At 43.2% G+C, this 20,260-nt stretch overlaps 1 protein-coding gene and 1 long non-coding RNA gene across 3 annotated transcripts in view; one reads left to right on the top strand and one right to left on the bottom strand.

Moving 5' to 3' along the window:
• NEDD1 (NEDD1 gamma-tubulin ring complex targeting factor) overlaps positions 1-18,392 on the bottom strand; it is a 38,143-nt gene extending 19,751 nt beyond the window's left edge. Inside the window, exons 1-5 of one of the 2 annotated variants that reach the window (XM_020815482.3) lie at positions 18,287-18,392; positions 15,560-15,706; positions 10,379-10,473; positions 9,308-9,424; positions 1,459-1,599 (exon numbers count right to left, since the gene is read on the bottom strand). In XM_020815482.3, the coding sequence (XP_020671141.3) occupies positions 1,459-1,599; positions 9,308-9,424; positions 10,379-10,473; positions 15,560-15,698 (492 nt within the window). In that variant the 5' untranslated portion in view covers positions 15,699-15,706; positions 18,287-18,392. Of the gene's footprint in view, positions 1-1,458; positions 1,600-9,307; positions 9,425-10,378; positions 10,474-15,559; positions 15,707-18,119 lie in introns of both variants that reach the window. The other variant, XM_020815473.3, reaches the window with a different exon arrangement.
• Positions 18,393-18,400: 8 nt separating this feature from the next.
• On the top strand, positions 18,401-18,883 carry LOC144583076 (uncharacterized). Its single transcript, XR_013536656.1, has 2 exons — positions 18,401-18,493; positions 18,691-18,883. It is a non-coding gene; the product is annotated as an uncharacterized LOC144583076 (long non-coding RNA).
• Positions 18,884-20,260: the final 1,377 nt, after the last annotated feature.

Raw genomic sequence — 20,260 nt, 5'->3', positions numbered from 1 at the left:
TTTATAAACGTGTGCCAGCGGCGGTGGCAGTCTGGGAGTCTGAGCATGGCCGGGGGGCTCCCTCTGGCTGCCCTCCTTCCGACGGGCTCCAACGAGGCTGGTGCCGGTGCTCCTCGCCACCCTCCGTGGGAAATTCAAATGCAGCCACTGGTTCCAGAGATGGAGACATCAGCCTGCTGACGGCAGCGAGGAGCACCCACCCTGGCCTCATTATAGCCTGCCAGGAGGCGAGCAGCCAGAGCACCCGGCCATGCTCTTGCCTGCCGGCTCTGGCCCACTCCCACCCCACTCCACCGCCACTGCTGAGCCACAAAGGCAGACCTCCCACCCACCCCCGCATGCACCTCCCTCGCCACAGCTGCTTTGCACGCGGGGGCACTTGTATGAAGGGGTGAGGGAGCGCCCATGCTGGCAAGCGTGTGCGCAAAGCAGCTCTGGGGAGGGGAGTGTGTGCGGGGGAGGTCTGTCTTCACGGCCTCCCGGGTCTTGCTCACCCCCCCCTCTGCTGCCACCGCCGGGAGAGCAGCCGGAGCACCCGGGCATGCTCTTGCCTCCCGGGCTCTTGGCTCTCCCCCGCTGCCGCCTCCTAGTGCGTGCGGGGGAGGGGGCGGCGGGAGGTCTGTCTCTGCGGCCCGGTCAAGCCACAGACCGGCAATGGGCCGTGGACCGGGGGTTGACAACCTCTGATATAATCCATTTCCAACTGCACACGAAAAGTCCAATCAAGTATACAATGGGCCCCATCCTCTGTTCGATCTTTAAATATGACCTACCTCCATGAACAGCAATAATGTCCCATGAATTGAGACCCTAATTACATGGCAGAGAGAAATAAAGAAGTGTAAGAAGGGAGGCAACACTAGCCTGCTTTTCATGTGCTTTGGACGGGTATACTGAAATGTGATGTAAATAAGGGACTTGGGGTTGGGAGAAAAGCCCTACCTGACTCTTCTGTAAGCATGTGTAGTCAACACACAATATACTAACCCTGTCCACCTACACCATCACTTCCAACAACAAAAACAACCATCTAAATAGTGGAGCTGGCAGAGGGGGCTGCCGCAGCTGTACGGTTCAAGGTGTCAACCAGAACACAAGAAAAATGGGACTCATTAAGAAAGACAGGAGGGCACGGAGTGCTCTGGTGCATGGGGTCATGAAGAGTCAGACACGACTAAACAACAACAACAACAACAACAAAGACCACACAGATCTAACAGCCTCTCTCCTTCATGTGTTTAAAGTGACAGATGGGGTAAACATCCAATGCTCTCCTCACAGTGTGTGGAGTAGACATGCTTACAAAATGATTAAAACTAACTCTGAATCTATCTGATAATAAGATCCAATGATCACTTGTACTTTTATCTTCATAAAAATATTTTTAATACTGAAAAAAAAAATTCCAACAAACCCTGTGTCATCAATATTCATATCCCAGTCCCATGTGTACTTTACCTGAGTGGTACCATGGCCAAATGGAATGCTGGATATATTTGTAGCAAGACTGTGTAGGATGATTTCACCACTCAAAGACCCTGAAGCAACATAGCAATCATTCCAGTTAAATGACACACAAGTTACTTCGTCTTTATGATCCTGAAAAAGAAGAAATACCAAGGAAACAGTAGATTAGTGCAAAAAGTTGTGACACCCTCCCAATCTGCTACCCTCCAAATGTATTCTACCACAACTCCCATGACTTCAAGCCACACTGCAGGTGCAATCAACCCAGAGTGGGTTTTTTTAAATTAAGTAACGAAAGGGCGGGGAATCCTGTTGGAACCCAATGGGATTTTCTTTTGATTAGATCTGTACAGATTGTTCTTTTGGCTTCACTCATCCTATTAGTGTAGTAGTAATTAAAGATCTCAATCTTTCATTAGAGTGAAGGCACAAGTCTCCTAGCCCTAGTTCTTCTTATCTCTTAGGGTTTCACAAAACTGTTAACAGTGATAATTTTGCAGCAATGCCGATAATCTGTATACTTTAATCACATATGTTAATCAGTAAATTTTTATAAGTTCTCATTCAAATTTTTAACTAGCCTTGTCTCCAAAAGCTTGGGTAATCAAAACGAAAAGGCTGAAATCTAGTATTAAGCCAGAAATAGAACAGGCCCGTTGAATCAAAGGAATTTATGGATCCCCACTGATTCAATGAACCTGTTATAGTTGTGACTTGTTACTTGAAGTCTTAGCAGGACTAAGTGCATACTGACACATTCAGGAGAAATGTGAGGAGTAATTCTCCAGAAACTGCACCATTCATAAAGCAGGTGGAAAACTCCATGATATACAGTATACTCTACATAAGATCTTTGGCTGTGAAAAGCTAGCACAACAATTTTCTCCACAGCAAGGCCTTCAAACATACAAAATTTAATATATTTGATGTCCCTCTATTGAAAGAAGGTTCTCTATTATTCCGGAAGCTCCCACTGAAAGGAGGAGGGTATTAATACAAGCTTCCTCTCCTCTGCAACCCCTCATGCCACTGTCCATACTCTTCTGAATAATCCCCAACCCTTTCAACCAGATTTTCAGGAGCAAAGAGAGTTGCATGCCGAAGGGAGGAGCATGAAATTGCCTTCCTCCTTGAATCAAAATGTCTTCCATGGCACAATGTTGGGACTCTGATGCCTACACCCATACAACTTTTCCTGCTCAGTACTGTTCAAAGCATCACAAAATTCTAGAGCTGGAAGGGACCCCACAGATTACGTCTAGCCCCTCTGCCACTACAGGAAATCCACAACTTAAAGCATCCCTGATAGATGCCCATCCAATCTCTGCTTTAACATCCCTGGTGAAGAACGTCAACCTCCACGGCAGTTGACTTCATAATTAAATGGCATTGTCAAGAGGTTCCTTCTAATGTTTAGTCTAAATCCATTACTTCTGATCCTATCCTCTTGAGCTGCAAAAAAACAAGTCTGCTCCATATGACAGCCCTTCAAATATCTGAAGATGGCTATCATACTCTCAGTCTTCTCCAGGCTAAAGATGCCAAATTCCCTCAATCTTTCCTCATACAGCTTCGTTTCCAAATCTCTTACCATTCTGGTCGCTCTCCTCCATGCACATTCCAGCTTTCCAATATCCATTTTAACTGTGGTGTACAAAACTGGATATAGTACTCCAAATAAGGTCTGATCAATGCAAAATAAAGTGCTACTACTTCTTCCTTTGATGGGGATAATATAATACACCGTAGTAGAGCAGTCGATTTTTGCTAGTGGACCATCCTCTTGGCTCTTGTTTAGTCTGTGATCCACTAAGACCCTGAGATTTTTTTCGCATATACATTAGGACCTCCTTATCCACGGGAGCAGTATCTACTGATTCACTTATCCACAGTCTGAAAATGTTAAAAGAAAAATCCCCTATACTATACATACATATATATACAGTGGTGCCTTGCTAGACAGTTACCTCGCATGACAGTTTTTTCACTAGACATTGACTTTTTGTGATCGCTATAGCGATTCGCAAAACAGTGATTCCTATGGGGGAATTTCCCTGCTTCGCAAACCGATTTTCGCTAGACGACGATTTTGACAGCTCCCTCCGCACTTGCAAACAGGTGTTTTCGGGATCTAAGCTTTGTAAGACAGTGATTTAAACAGCTGATTGGCGGTTCGCAAAACGGCTTTCCTATGTCCGATCTTCGCTAGACAACAACGATTCTTCCCCACTGGAACGCATTAAACAGGTTTCAATGTATTCCAATGGGGAAATGTTTTTCACTAGATCATTTCGCTAAACAGCGATTTCAGTGGAACGGATTATCATTGTCTAGTGAGGCACCACTGTATAAAGGTTACCATGCTGTGTATTGCATTTGCTATACAGAACTCTGTAGCACCCCGCTTTTCACTCCCCTTCAAGAGGATGAGAAGCCAATGGTGAGGACTCTTTGGTTTTTAGCAGTCAACCAGCTTAAAATTCACCTAACTGTATTATCATCTAGCTCAGATTTTGCCAGCCTGAACACAAAAATATTGTAAGGGATCTTGTCAGAGTCCTTCTTGAAATCAAGATCCACTACAAAATGCAGTAGTTTTTACCTTATCTACCCAGCTTGTGACTCCATTTAAAACCAAGGTAAAATAGTTTGGAATGTCTATATTTTGGGGAAAAACCCTGATGAGTCTCAGAAATCAAAATTTCCTTTTCTAAGTGCTTGCAGACTGTTTAATTATCTGTTCTGGAATGTTTCCTGGTACTGATTGTCAAGCTGACCAGTCGGTAGCCTGGATCATCTCTCCCCCCCCCCTTTCCATGCCTCAAGTCTTCACAGACCTCACCTGTTCTCTAAGAATTCTTGAAGAGCATAGACAGAGACTCTGAGATTACATCTGCAAGCTGCTTTAGTGCCCTTGGATGGAGCTCATCTGGAGACTTATTTAAGGTACCTGTGCTCCCATATCATCTCCTTCTCAGCAACCTTCTCATTTCTGCTTCTACAGGCATGGCACTAATTTCCTTTTGTGAGAAAACAAAGGCAAAGTAGGACTTCAATACTTCTGCCTTCTGTCACCTCTTAGTAATTCTCTGTCCTCTCCATGCACAAACCTACCATTTCCTTCTTCTTTCCTTTACTTCAAATGTAGCTTTTTAAAAATCCAACTTTGTTGTTTTTCACCTCTCCTGCAAGTATGAACTTATTTTGAACTTCAGCCCTCCTAACCTTCTCTCTACAAATACTGGCTACATCTCTGTACTCTTTCCTTGGTGATCTGGCGCTTTCCCCACTTCCTCTACATGACCCTTTAAGTTGCAGCTCTTTATGTAGCCACCCTCGTTTCTTTAGATGTCACTCTCAGATTTCTTTCTCAGTGGAATTGTTTGTGATTATGCTCTGAGAACCTCACTCTTAAGAAACTCCCACCCATTATGGATTCCCTTCTCTTTGAGTATTTCTGATCATAAGATCTCACCCAGCATTTCTTTGAGCTTACTGAAATTCAGCTTTTCTAAAGTCTAAAGGGTGTGTTATTCTACTGTCAGCTTTCCTACAGTATTTCCAAGTTTAACACATGTCAAGACAGCATGGTCACTTCTAGCCAGTTTCTACTGTTCCATCTCACTGCCCAATTTTTCTCTATTACTTAATACCAAATTTAGGATAACTTATCCTCTTCTTCCTTCTTCTACGTTCCAGGACATTAAATTACCATCAAGGCAAGTGAGGAAATTGTGGGACCATGCCATCTAGGTGGAGTTGCACTTCCAACATCAGGATAGCTGAAGTCTCTCACTACTACAATGTCTCTGCTCTTTGAATGTCTGGTCTAGGAGGGTACCATCCAAATCTTCAGCCTGACTGGGAGGTCAGCAGCAGACCTCCATAGTAACAATACTATTGTTCCTCTCTCTTTTGATTTTTACCCAAATGCTCCCCAGCTTTATATACAAAGCTACTCCCCCGCCATTCCTGTTTAACATGATCCTTTTAAGTTATACCTTCAGTTACTACATTACAGTTATGAGTAGCAATTCTCTCAACACCAGAGTGTGGCTGTTCATCCCACCATGATAAGTGCCTCCATTTGCTGGAACACAAGCTCTCAAACTTTAGAAAAGATGCAAAGACTTCCCTATTTCGCTTATGTTTTGCTTGACTTCCAGTGTGTTCCTCCCCAGGGAGCTAAGCACTGGTGTAACTGTACTTCAGTTATTTCTACTGAAAATAATTACAGTCACGCCCCGCTTAACGATTACCCCATATAACAATGAATCCGCTTCACAACGATGTTTTTGCGATCACAATTGCGATCGCAAAACGATGTTTTAAATGAGGTTTTTTCCCTTTGCAAGGATCGGTTCCCGATTCTTCGCATTACGACGATCAAAACAGCTGATCGCCGGGTTTTCAAAAGGGCTGCCAGGTGCTCAAAATGGCTCCCCGCTGTGCTTAGGGACGGATTTCTCGCTCTACAGACACTGAAAATGGCCGCCCCATGTAGGATCTTCGCTGGACGGTGAGTTTTCAGACCACTGGAACACATTAACCGGATTTTAATGCATTTCAGCTTTTTTATTTCGCTTTATGACGTTTTCGCTCTACAGCGATTTCGCTGGAACGAATTAATGTCGTTAAGCAAGGCACCACTGTAGAGAGGTCTAGAGAGCCCTAAAAAGTAGCATATAAAATATCTCACACCTAAATTGTATATAATAATAACCTCAGATCTGCAGAGCTGGAAAAGTCCCTATGGACCATGGAGTCATGCATCTGTCAAGGAGGTACAGTGGGGAATCAAACTCCCAATCTCCGGCTCCTCAGCCAGAAACCTAAACCACTTTCCAGCAATCCTTAATAATCTTAGAACTGCAGAGCTGGAAGGGACCCTATGGATCATCACGTCCAGCTCCTGTCAAGGAGGCACAGTGGGGAATCAAACTTCTGACACTGTAACCAAATAGATATCCATATCTATATAAGTACATATATGTACACACAAATGTCCATACTGTACATATATGTACAGATAGGTAGAATATCCAATATATATTTCAAAATGACACATTTCTAGAGAATTATATTACATGTTTATTCTAAATATGTGGCTCAGCAGTCAAATCACACCACTATTCACAAAAACAAATTAGACTACAGTATCAGGTCCTTAAAAGCCAGAACCTGTCTATGCCTATGTAACTCTGGTAAACTGCCTTGTACATAAGGATAGTGGTGTTGCTGGCATTGGAGGTGTAATAGTAATGGATTCATAGAAGACTATTGTAAATATGTATAAGGACAGATGCAACTTGAGAGCACATATTCAAAGGTTGATGGCATCCTGTTCTAATACAGTGGAGTTGTAATAATTGTTTTTACCAGCATATAAAATGTCTTCTGGCATTAGGATTATTTATCCAAGAACTGTCAATCTTCCACATAATCCTATATTTGCATACACAGAAATGTCAAGCATAATATCCTCACACAAAAACAGTTATTTAAACAGACATTCATTATCATACCACAATTATAAAGCAGGAAATCCTAAAATCAGGACTACAACTCAATTCTGTAATTACAGTGGCATAGGTGTTTAGGGATTATCAACAGCTTAAAAAGATTCAGACAAAAAAAGAGAGAGAACTGTGCATATATTACTGTGGGGACTTGGCTGCACTTTGACATGCCTCATTAGTACTTGTTTCCTCACATTAAGCTTACAGATCCTGTAACGCAATTATATTAACTTGAATGATTTGGCAGAAAAAATGTTATATAAATGAAGCACACACACACACACACGCACACACACACACAAAGTGGTGCCTCGCATAACGAGCGGCCCGTTTAACGACGAATCCACATAGCGATTCGTTTTTTGCTATCGCAAAAGCGATCGCATTGTGATGTTGCCTATGGTCTCTCCCGCGGCTGCTCTGAAGCGCCAGCCGGCATTTTCGGAGACGCGCGTCGGATCGGCCACAGGAGAGGGCTCTCCCACGGCCGCTCTGACGCGCCCGCTCCAAAAATGCCAGCCGACGCTTAAGAGCGGCCACGGGGGAGGGCCGGCCAGGGAGGAATTGGCTCCCTCCTTTCACCCGACGCTGGGTCCTCTTCGCGCTGGGCTGAGCTCAGCCGGCGCGAAGGGGAGTCACCGTCAGGTGGAAGGAGGGAGCCGATTCCTCCCTAGCCACCGGCTTGCTTCTCCTTTGGAAAAGCAAGCCAGTCAGGCAGGGAGGAATCGGCTCCCTCCTTGCAAGCAACGCTGGGTCCTCCTCGCGCTGGGCTGAGCTCAGCCGGCGCAAAGGGGACTCACCGTTGGCTGGAAGGAGGGAGCTGATTCCTCCCTGACCTGCCGGCTTGCTTCCAAAGCCGCCCATCACGGTGGTGGGGACCCCCAGGGAGGTCTCCCAGGGCTTGCACGCCACCATGGGAGGCCTCCCTGGGGGTCCTCGGTGCCTTCAGAGGTTTCAAAGGGCTTTCCTCGACATTGGAGGAAGCCCTTTGAAAGCTCCAAAGGCAGCAGAGCGCTGGGCGGCTAGAGGAGCGCCGGGAGGCTTCGGACCGGTAAGTCCTTTTTAAAAAAATTTTCTGTGTGGATTTTGGAGGGTGGGTTTGGACTGGGGGGGTTATGTTTGTAGTTTGTGTGTGTGTGTGTTGTTTTTTTGTGGCATTTTCGCCGTGGGCGCTTCGGAGTGGCCGCGGGGGAGGGCTCCCCTGCCGCCATTCTGAAGCGCTTCGGCCGGCTGTGTGAAAATGGGGGCTTTGGTCCTCCCAAAGGCCCCATTTTCACACAGCTCATTGGCGGTTCAAAAAATGGCCGCCGCAACCATTTTCGCGCGCTGCCCTCGCTTACCGAGGCGGCGAAAATGGCTGCCCCTATGGAGGATCTTCGCTGAACAGGTTTAATGCGTTCCTATGGGGTTTTATGCTCCGTTTAGCAATGTTTCCGGATAGCGACGATTAATCCAGTACGGGGGCACCACTGTATGTGTGTGTGTGTATATATATATAAAACCATCACCCTACTACTCGTGTCCAGCAATTTATTTTGGTATTCCAGTGAATATTCCTTATCTGCAGGAGCTCGAGGTTTAGTATCAATGGATAACATAATCCACTATCCATATTTGCAGGAACACAGAGCTCTAATAATTTGGGAGTTGCAGTCCAGCAACATTTGGACAACCATCCTTTCCTGCCCGTTATTCTATAATAGAATGAAGGCTTGAGAAGACCCTTATTTAGCAACACTGTCCTTACTATACTGTAAATACAAACACCTGTGAATGTTAATTTTGAAAGATCAGAGTCCAGTATTACAGATTTGGGATTACTTATTCGGTCAGATTGAGACAAGTTAGTTGTGACTAACATGTACACTAAGGTTTCAATTGATCTACTCTAAGCATAAAGGACGTGGTGGCGCTGCAGGTTAAACCGCAGAAGCCTCTGTACTGCAAGGTCGGAAGACCAGCAGTCGTAAGATCGAATCCACGCAACGGAGTGAACTCCCATCGCTTGTCCCAGCTCCTGCCAACCTAGCAGTTCGAAAGCATGTAAATGTGAGTAGATAAATAGATACCACCTTGGTGGGAAGGTAATGGCATTCCGTGTCTAGTCGTGCTGGTCACATGACCACAGAAACAATCTTTGGGCAAACACTGGCTCTATGGCTTGGAAACAGGGATGAGCACTGCATCCTAGAGTCGGACACAACTGGACTAAATGTCAAGGGGAACCTTTACCTAAGCATATTTATGTCTAGGTCCAAGCATTGTTTTATCAGTCACACACATACACAGTGAAATGGCCAAAATAAAACAGTTTGTCTTACCTTAAGAGATCTGTGAAGTTTTCTGAACTTTAAATCCCAGATATTAACAGTGCTATCGGTGCCTCCACTTGCAATATACATTGAATTAGAACTCAGATTTATACATGTTTGTTTCCCCTGGATTGTGGGGGGGGGGGAAATGAAACAATTCAATATATCATCTCAGGTACCACACAGGAGGATAGGATACATTGAAACACACAAGAAATGACACGTACTCGCTACAGCACTCAAGAGTAAACAAAAACTTTAGTAACAATGATTTCTATTACCTAACTACCACCAGCACAGCCAGTTATCTTTATTTTCTTGAGCTTTGTCTTGGTTGCTGTTAAAAATAATTAGTTGCCATCAAGGCAATTCTTACCCATGGAAACCCCAGGATTTTCAAGGTATAGCATATTCAGAAGTGGTTTATCATTCTCTTATTTTGGGAGCAGGCTGAGACTGTGCAGCTTGCCCAAAGCTACACAGGGTGGCTCTTCCCCTGGGATGCACAGTGGGGAGTCAAACATCCAACCTCTGGCTCCGCACCCAAATACCTAACTCACTCAGCTATCCAGCTAGCAGTTGCTGTTACAAAAATAAAACTCTTCTTTAAGATAGGTAATGAAATTATTTTCATATAATTCATCCAAAACCTAATTTCTGTTGATTAAATCTTTCAGAGAAGCCTATGTAAATCAGTGATGTGCAAAAGTGGCCATCAAGTAAGCTCATGCACTGTTAAGTAGCACTAAGTCAATGTCTCTCCCCTTTAATATTGCTGCTTCATGACATCATACATTAAGAGTAATGGGACTTTTTAAAAGAATCAAAGTGTGTCACAGATTTGAGCATATCTAATTAAGTAGTATATTCTATATCTTTCCAGTTAAAACAAGAGACAAGAACTTCTAATTTCTTAGCAAATCTTATGTACTGTCTTACCCCCAGGGAAGTGTGTACAGAACTTCAGTCCCACACCTACTTAATACCAGGAATTAAGCTCCATTAATTATAATTAGACTAATTTCTGAGTAAACTTATGTATAGGCTTACACTGTAAAACAAAGAGCAGGTTTTACTTACCCCTTCAGCTAATTCAAAGAGTGGAACTGGTTTACCTTTACAATTGGAAATCACTATTTTATCACCAACAGTAGATGCAGTTACCAGAAAGTTATCTGAAACAAGAGTCATGGATCATGATGCAAATCTTTGTACGATAGCTTGGAAAATAAAAGTATTAATCCATCCCCTTTAACAACACAGCTTAGCATTAAATTGGTGATTATTTTAACTGATCTAGATCTAAATTATACTGTTGGTCTCAACAAGAGCAGCCTTACTAAATCATTTTCTCTCTATATTATAAAAGATATAAAGTCTATTTTGATGTCTAATACTTCTTAGACAAGGCAAAAAAGTGGGGAGTAGCTAATCAGTTTTGTTTCCTTAAATGCACAGCACATTAGAAACTGCTGAAGCTTCGAGGATTCATAATAGCTTCATCCAGTTATGCTGCTTGCAGTATCTGATAAAGTTGAATAAAGATTATCATCTCTGAGCTGTTCAGCCCTGAACCTGTCCAGATTTAGGCAAGCTGTATCCACTGATTTCAATGGATTTAAGCATGCTTAGTTCAGTGTACAATCAGGCTGTCACCGATGACAAGCTACTACAGCCTTGATTCCCAGGAGCTAACAAGATGTACTTATCAACTCAGGCATATGAAAGACACTGAAGTCTTTGGCAAATGGAGAGACTGGCAAATTCAAAGCAGCTTCTCCTCTGTTGAATGACACACGAGGAGGGCAGGGAGAGACTCTTAGTTATCAGGTGACAGCTGTGGGAAAGCAAATGACTCCTTGCCACAGAGCCCAGGCTTATCAAACAACCTGTTGTTCCTTCTCAGTAAAAACATTTATCCAAGGAAACTTTTCCTCTAAATGATAGTGGTCAACCAAAGGAAGGCACTGCAGTTGTCAGCTAAGAGAAACTAATGATCCACAGGGCAATGTTTGCTATTTTACTTTCATTTGAAGATAGTAAAAATTCAGACTGCAAACAGAAATGTTTACTGTAGAAACCTTCTGACCCACATAAAGCAACGTGCTTGGGTTTTGTAAATGAATGGGGAAGCCAGACATTATCCAGCACTCAGGTTACCTGTCCATAGCCTTATCTACATGGCCCTTTGACATAACTGTAAGAAACACTGTTGGAAGAGCTCTATTAAATATTCAAGCAAATGTCTTCCTACATACATGCATTCAGAGCTGCTCGGTTGGGGCAATCTGGCTAACAAGAAGCCTACGACACATAAGAGAATGAGGCGCCATTATGAAACCTAACTTCTGATATAAGGGATGCAAGAAAAATTCCACTTCAATCTAGTACTGGAGCCAGGAATTTGGACTGAATCCTTGGGATATAGTTGAGCATCTTAAGTACTATGAACTGGACCATAGACATGCAAGACCATATGATTTCTTATTACTCTGGTACATAGAACTTGGAAGTGGTTAGAAGCTAGATCTCAACATACTGGTGGATCTCTGGGTAATTTGCAACTCATCAGCAAAGATTCCTGAGTATAACCACTTAACAACAGCACAAGGGAAGGTTGTGGTCTGGGCACAGATCTCATCCTGCAGCACTGAAGTGACACATGCCTCCCCAATGGTTCATTTGAACCATTAACATCATTTGTTTTTCTCTCTCTCTCTCAAATTATATTTCTAAAATGAAGAAAGAATAACATAGGAAGACTTGATTTTCTTCATGGAAGGGCTTTAAATTGCATTTAGCTCTTGTGTTCAAAATAAATTCTTGGGATCAAAGTTCTAATATATGTTTTGCATAGACATTGGAGTTGAAGTTAAAATCAGTCTCACTAGCCTAACATCTGGCAACCTATTGCTGCTTAATGAAATCACCCCAACCCACTGGGTCAGAGAATTGCACAAATTTTTCTTAGTGTTAGAAGTCCTATACGCAAGTAGCTCGCAATATAAGGACATCAAATCGTTTGTAGGATAACAGAAGCCAGACAAAATGAAGTAACAATGTAACTCATAACCTCTGCTTTTCAATCATACCATTAACAACCCATTAAAAAAGCCATTGAAAGGATCATGTTTGGCTGCTAGCAAACTACCAGATGCTTATTTATTAAAATTATGTTGCTGGACTGGTAGAACGGAGTTCTGTGCACAGTAGGGATGACAGTTTCTCTCACTGAACAAAAGTCAAAGCAAAACATTCATATTCAAAGGATGTGTTTCAAGGAATAGTCCCCAGAGCAGATAAGTGCACTAAGGGATGGACAGCCACTCAATTTGCTACTGTAGGTTCACAGCAACTGTAATGGTTGCCCATAATGCAACAGAAAGTGAGAGAAAGCCACAGCATCCTTCCATGCTATGAGCCCTTTGGGACTAAAGAGTAAAGCTGCTCACCAAACCTAGGACACATAAATCAGCTGCCACACTGCCAACTGGTTTGGCAAGCAACACCGCAAAAGAGCAGCAAAAGCTCTTAACATGGCTCACAGGACATATACTGGTCACACTGGCGTTCAGTGAAGGATTTTTTTCCAGTATCAGCATCCTAATTATGGAAGTAGCTCCAAATAGGCAGTCCAAGTAGCTTTGTCTCCAACTGTTTCAGGTGTGCACATTTTTATTCTGCCAAACTTTTAATGGTTTTTAAATGGCTTGTAATAATTTCTAATGCTGTTCTAAAGTAACTGTTCAGTTTTACTTTCAGTTACAAATAAAAAACCTGTTGGGGGACCTTTTGAAGGCTGAAAAGGACTGGCTGGAATCCTTAGCATTTGTAGGATAATAGGATTCTGGCCATCTACTAAATGCTTGTGCAAAGAAGTATTTCTGCACCTTTACAGTCTTTAAGGCACCTTAGGGGGAAAGTGGACCACAGCAAACTATGGCAAATTCTTAAAGAAATGGGAGTGCCTGACCACCTTACCTATCACCTGAGAAATCTATATGTGGGATAGGAAGCAACAGTTAGAACTGGATATGGAACAACTGATTGGTTCAAAATTGGGAAAGGAGTAGGAAAAGGCTGTATATTGTCTCCCTGCTTATTTAACTTACATGCATCATGAGAAAGGCAGGACTAGATGAAACCCATGCTGGAATTAAGACTGCCGGAAGAAATATCAACAGCCTCAGATATGCAGATGATACCACTCTGATGGCAGAAAGTGAGGAGGAATTAAAGAATCTCTTAATGAGGGTGAAAGAGGAAAGCACAAAAAATGGTCAGAAGCTAAATATTAAAAAAACTAAGATCATGGCCACTGGTCCCATCACCTCCTAGCAAATAGAAGGGGAAGATATGGAGGCAGTGACAGATTTTACTTCCTTGGACTCCATGATCACTGCAGGTGGTGACAGCAGCCACGAAATTAAAAGACACCTGCTTCTTGGGAGGAAAGTGATGACAAACCTAGACAGCATCTTAAAAAGCAGAGACATCATCTTGCTGACAAAAATCCGAATAGTCAAAGCTATGGTTTTTCCAGTAGTGTTGTATGGAAGTGAGAGCTGGACCATAAAGAAGGTTGACTGCCAAAGAATTGATGCTTTTGAATTGTGGTGCTGAAGGAGACTCTTGAGAGTCCCCTGGACTGTAAGGAGATCAAACAGATCCATTCTTAAGGAAATCAACCCTGAGTGCTCACTGGAAGGACAGATCCTGAAGCTGAGGCTCCAATACCTTGACCATCTCATCAGAAGAGAAGATTCACTGGAAAGGACCCTGATGTTGGGAAAATGTGAAGGCAAGAGGAGAAGGGGAGACAGAGGAGATGGTTGGACAGTGTCATTGAAGCTACCAACATGAATTTGAGCAAACTCCAGGAGGCAGTGGAAGACAGGAGGGCCTGGTGTGCTTTGGTCTATGGGGTCACAAAGAGTCGGATACGACTTAACGAGTAAACAACAACAACAGGGGGAAAGTTACTTCTTTGGACTCCCAACTCCTTAGAGGGAGTTGGAGTCCAAAGAAATAACTTGTTCAGGTTCTGAGTGTACTTGGCTATGTTATCTAGCATTACCACTGAAGTATGGAAGAAGAAAACCACAACAGGATGGAAGGTACATAAATCAAGACTGGTAATAGACCACATTTTCACGGGATTGATACTAGGCAGCCTGCTACTGGCATCAGTACTGAGGTCCATCTGTTTTCAAATGGTCAAGTTACAACGAGGGTGATGCAATCATTTAAGATGTTTGTTTAAACTACTGCATTAATTAATCAAATTGCCAAAACATGCCAGTCCCATTCAGCATGAGAGTGGTGATGACTTAAAATATAGTGTGTGATATGGTGTTGCAGGTAAGCCTCCCCCTCCCTGCTCACCTGAAAGTCTTGTGGACTCTCACATATTCAGTGCAAAAATCTGCTTAGGTATTGTATGTTTTCATTGAAATACACTTAAAATATTTCCATGATCTGTAGCCTTTCCTTATCTGTCTGTCACAGGAACATTCTAAGCATGTTAGCTGAATGCACCTACCATGCCTATGCAGATATTCAGAGTGAACATATGGTGGTCTCTAGAACTTCCAGTTGGTGTACAGATGTGAAGAGAGAGATGCATGCATGTACCCCTGTCCACACCACCCTTCAAGCCCTCCATGCTTTCAGGCTGAGTGCCTGGACTAAATAATGTACACCAGAGATACGGAACACATGATGTCTATTGACTTCAGCTCCCATCAGCCCCAATCAGTACAACCAATGGCAAAAAACGAAGGAAACAGCAAGGCAGCAACATCTGAAATGGTCTCATATGAAATATTCCTATACATGAAGACTATGCTAATAAAGCATACACCCTGTGATATACATCCCATACTTGGATAACTCTGGCTTTCATTTTTGGACACATTGATTAAATTATGGGTGGGCCACTGTGGCTCTCCAAATGTCCTTGCACTACCGCTTCAATAATACTTCACAGTTAGTTATGTTGACTAAAGCTAATGGGAAATATACTCCAAAAACATATTGAGGATCATAGTTTCTCCTCTCTGCTAAATTTAGTGTCAATCCTATGCAGAGTAGACTTACTAATATTAAACCACTATAGGCCTACAATTACATCAGGCCAGACTTACCAACTACATAAACTACTTCAAACCTACCTCCATTAAAATATCTGCTTTTTTAAAACTACCAAACAATGCAAAAGACAGTACCAAATACTACACCCCGTGCAATGGAAAAGGATACTGTTGCTACCCCAACATACAGCATTAACTGGATGGGATGAAGCATGAGGACTGAACTGGTCTACTAGAGTAATGGATGAAGCGTCCCATATTTTAACATCATCATCTCCTGATGAAGCAAAGCGGATGCTTTCCTGCATGGCTGTACCTATGAACAAAAAAAGAAAAAAAGGCACTCTTGAATAAGGGCCATTACACAATTATAACCATCTACAAATTACTGTAATGCTCAGTATTACTTGTAATCAGGAAAACTGTTATGCTGAGTAAGCAGCAACAATAAATTATGGCAAGCAATTGCTGCAGTGGCACATGACTATTATGCATCAAGGCACACACAGCTGCAATCTTGCATGTTAACCTAAACTTAGGCCAAAATCCTGTTGCATAAATTACCCCTGCATAAAGGTAATATAAGGAGCGGGGGGGGGGGGGAGGATTGCCAATAATTTAGAAGTTCCTGTTCAAATTCTGGGGCTCACCTGACTCACTCACAATCCTTCATGTTGCAGGTTAGTCAAGTAAGCCCAGGATTGAAGAAAGAATTATTTAATTACTGATATTAATTCACTCTGTCTGTGCTCTGGATCTGACTCCTGTCCTCTGAAGATGCAGGCCACAGAGACTGGTGAAACGTTAGGAAGAAAAACCTCCAGAACATGGCCAAACAGCCCAAAATACCTACAACAACCATCGGATCCCAGCCATGAAAGCCTTCGAGAATAATATTGTTTGTGACAAAACGAACAAGGCAGTTAATAAAAGTTTATGAGATTAACTTTGATTCACAAAAGTTTCAGAACCCTAATTTCCAACAGCACCTATGCTAAGGGGGTCTGCAAAGTTCATATTGGAATTCAGATGGCCATTCTATATATGAAGGGAAAACTTACTAAGTAGTGTAAAACAAGTAAATAGCAGTCTGGAGAGTTCTTAAAATGTTACAGAATTGCTACTTCCCACGATGTAATACAATGGGAAGGAATATTGACATATGTGTATTTGTCATACGTAACCAACCCTGTTGGATAAACAAGAGATGTTCAAGTCAAAAAGATATGATCTGGTTGAAAAGCACTGTTTACATAATACTTTTTAAAAAAAAAACTACCTGTTTGTGAGATGTGTACTGAGTGCTCACAAGCCACCTTGATCTATACCAAATTTTAAATCACAAGAAAATTATAAGAATCACTTACAGAGCCATAAGTACTTCTGTGTATGGGATTAAGCCCTACTGACCCTAGTGGATTTTACCTCTTGTTGAAATACTGTATAGGATTAACTATAAAGACAGAGGCTGACTATACAGGCATTAAGCCTGCTATCTGACCCACTGAAGAGACAAGCTAGTTTCCTCCTGAAGACAGAGATCAGACAATGTCTGTGATGGAGTGAACCAGCCTGTCCCCAGAATGATCCTACCTGTACCTTCCTGGGTCCTGTCAAGAGCGGATTCTTTATTGGTGCAGGCAGGATTGCTGTGTCTTGGTCCATTGCCAGTGTGTGTGATCATTGAAACAAACCAAAGTGAGGCTTCATTTTCTAATTTGTTAATACTGTGAAGACATCCACTTTAGAATATTGGCAAATTAAACAGCTCCATAGAGGGGCTGAGGAAGTTTTTTAAAAATGTATTTAAGTGTGTGTTAATTAATTATAATTGCATGCTGTCAATGCTGATTATGCTGACCCTTTCCAAAGTTTTCTAGGTAGGGAATACTCAGAAGTGATTTATCATTCCCTTCTTCTGGAGGCATCCTGGAACATCCAAGGCAACACAGACTGGCTCTTCTGGGCTGCACAGTAGGAAATCAAACTCCCAACCTTTTACTCAGTAGTCAGATACCTAACGCACAGAGCTATTCAACCCATTCAAAATGAGTATAAAAGCAGTAAATGCACACTGCATCACTTTAAGAACAGCATTATGTATGTGTATTACAAGTTAGGTATGCATATTAGGTAGGTATTCCTAAAGCACATACTTAACGTTATTTTAAAAGTGCTGTGGTATTATGTTTGCCGCTGTCATGTATAATTTAAAAGTTATTTTTCACTCTCTCGATCCCTCCAGGTAGCTGAAGGCACTTCTCTTCTTAAGCCACTACTGGCAAACTGATGGCAAACTACTGTGGACCAAAGGGAATCACTTGAGATCCCTATGCCATTCGGATGCGAGGATCGCACCAAATGGCATGCTGGACCTCCTAGCTATCCCATTTAGTCCGATCCAGCCCCACTCCAGCTCAGCCGTGTAGACAAGCCCATAGACTTGTCAGCAACTGGTTAGTTATCCTGGTTTGCACCGAGAAGCAACCGGGAAGGTACAGGGGACCCTCTCCACTTTCTCCCCTCCGGCATCGAAGAGCCAGTGTGGTTTAACAGGGGAGGTTTTTTTTCCCCAGCTTTCAAAACACACCGAAACCCCGCCCCGTTGGCGGGCAGCTGGAGCCCCGCTCCACCCCGGGAAGGTCCGTCTGCCCTAGGAGGAGGAAGCGAATGACTCCCAGAGACACATATAAACTCCGTGAGAGACGCCGGGCTCCCCCCCCCCTCACCTTCCCCCTTGGCCGAGACACCCCCCGGGAAAAGGGCGCTCTAGCCAGCTCTCCTCGTCGGCATGAAGTCTCCCAGGGCAGGAGCGGGCGTCCACGAACGTCTTAAGGCAGGCGGGTTCCCGTCCTCCCCTCCCCGAAGCGCCCGCCCGGGAGAGCCGCGAGCGGACCTTTTCCACACTTCTTCACAACTAACTTCGCAGCCCGTCCCGTCAGGCACTGCGGGAATCAACTCGCCGCCCCCATCCCCGCGCGCGCCTTTCCTTCAGCGCCGGTGGGGGGGGGGGGTGGGAGAGAGAAGAACCTCCGTTTACGGCAGCCGAGAGAAGGCAAAAGAGTGGAAGGCGCGTCCGCTTCTCTCCCCTCCCAGCAAGAAAGTACGGAGGGCTGAGAGAACGGGAGGGAGGTGGGGCTTTCTTTGGGAACCCGCCGTTGTCTTAAAAGAGGCTGGGGTGGCCTCAGGGTCTCTCCTCCTACTGGCTGGGCTTTTTAAACGAGAAAGAAAGAAAGGGAAGCGGGCGGAGTCACGTGACGCAGGTCATGGCACCCTTCTGAATGTTTGTTTGATTTGCAGGGCTGCTTGTGATTATAAATACGTACCTGACAACGAAGGATCACACTTGAATCTCTTATGAAGTCGCTGAAGGTTTACGCCACGCCGGTCTCTTCTTTTAAGATCGTGTTTAAAATATGGCAAGGTTCTTTGTCTTTATTTGATATCCAAAGCTCAGAAGCCAGTAGCGCAAATAATAAGTTCAGTGTTTTTACTCTATCTGGTTTTGTTTCAGGCGTGGCCGAATTACGTTATTAATGTAAAATAAAGGTGGTAACTCATTTTGCTATGTACTGTAATTCCAACTTTCAGTTAACTACTTTTTACAGAAACGTGGTCTGACTACTGCAGCCCTGTTCCTCCATTTTGCAGATTTTAAATATAACTCTAGAAGCAACTACTAAGTTACTTCTGAACAAGAAAGATTGAAAATAATTACAATTCTGACTTAGTTTTATACAGTATATAGTTTTATCTCCTCAAAAATTGCTTTACCCTCAAGATTTAGGGAGGCTCTTCTTACTTGCATCGGGGGAGGGGGAGTAAACTCCTTGCTGGTGGGGGCAAAACTCATTTATTTTTGTAGGCAGCAGTGATTTGGCTCTTCTAGCTTCTGTGATGAGAAAAAGATCTAGTTGAGTGAAGTCAGGCTGCATGGCAATCAGACATGCTCAGACTTTGAGCCTGCCTGTTTTTTGGCTGCTATGGTGAGTGCAAGACATTGTGTACCATGCATGCGTGTGTGCACACCCTCCCCTTTGTTCCCCTGTGGTGGCTTTCTAGCATTGATAACAGACTCTGAATATCCACAGGCATGTAGTCTTGAGCCATAACTACACTCCCATCCACACATTCCCTCTTCACTGCAGGGCTGATTCAAGGCTCTGATGGGTCCAGGGCAAAAAATACAACAGTGGGAGGGGCCTTCCTCCTCCCTCCCTCTCCCTTACTTGCCACCTAAATAGGTTGTACAACATGAACAATGTACAGTGGTGCCTCGCTTAACAATTTTAATTCGTTCCAAAAAATTCATCCCATTGAAATGCATTGAAAACCGGATAATCCGTTCCAATAGGAACGAATTGCCATCCTTAAGCGAAAATCGCCATAGGAAACATTGCTAAGCGAAACGCGGTTCCCCAATTGAAATGCATTGAAACCTATTCAATGCATCTCAATGGGGGGGAAAATTCAACAACAAGTTAAAAAAGAGTCAGAACAAAGTCAAATTTGGTTAACAAAGGATTTATTAAGTGCACTTTATGATTTCAAACATTTTAAACAGTAAACTTTAACTTTATAACATTTAAAAAACAGCAAACATGAGGTTGTTTAAACCATCGTTAAGCGAAACAAGGGACCCAAAAATTTAATCGTTATGCGAAGCATAGTCCCAACATCGCTAAGCGAAAATCGCCCATAGGGACCATCGTTAAACGGAGCGCAAAAACGCTCCAAAAAAGTCATCACTAAGCTAATTCATTGTTAAATGAAGCGCTCGTTAAGCGAGGCACCACTGTAATACAGTGATGCCTTGCTAGGCAATAATCCATTCCACTGAAATCGCTGTTTAGCAAAATCATTGTCTAGC

This window comes from Pogona vitticeps, chromosome 5 (assembly GCF_051106095.1).
Source record: "Pogona vitticeps strain Pit_001003342236 chromosome 5, PviZW2.1, whole genome shotgun sequence".
Taxonomy (NCBI): Eukaryota; Metazoa; Chordata; class Lepidosauria; order Squamata; family Agamidae; genus Pogona; species Pogona vitticeps.
This window is presented reverse-complemented; position numbering and strand designations above follow the sequence as displayed.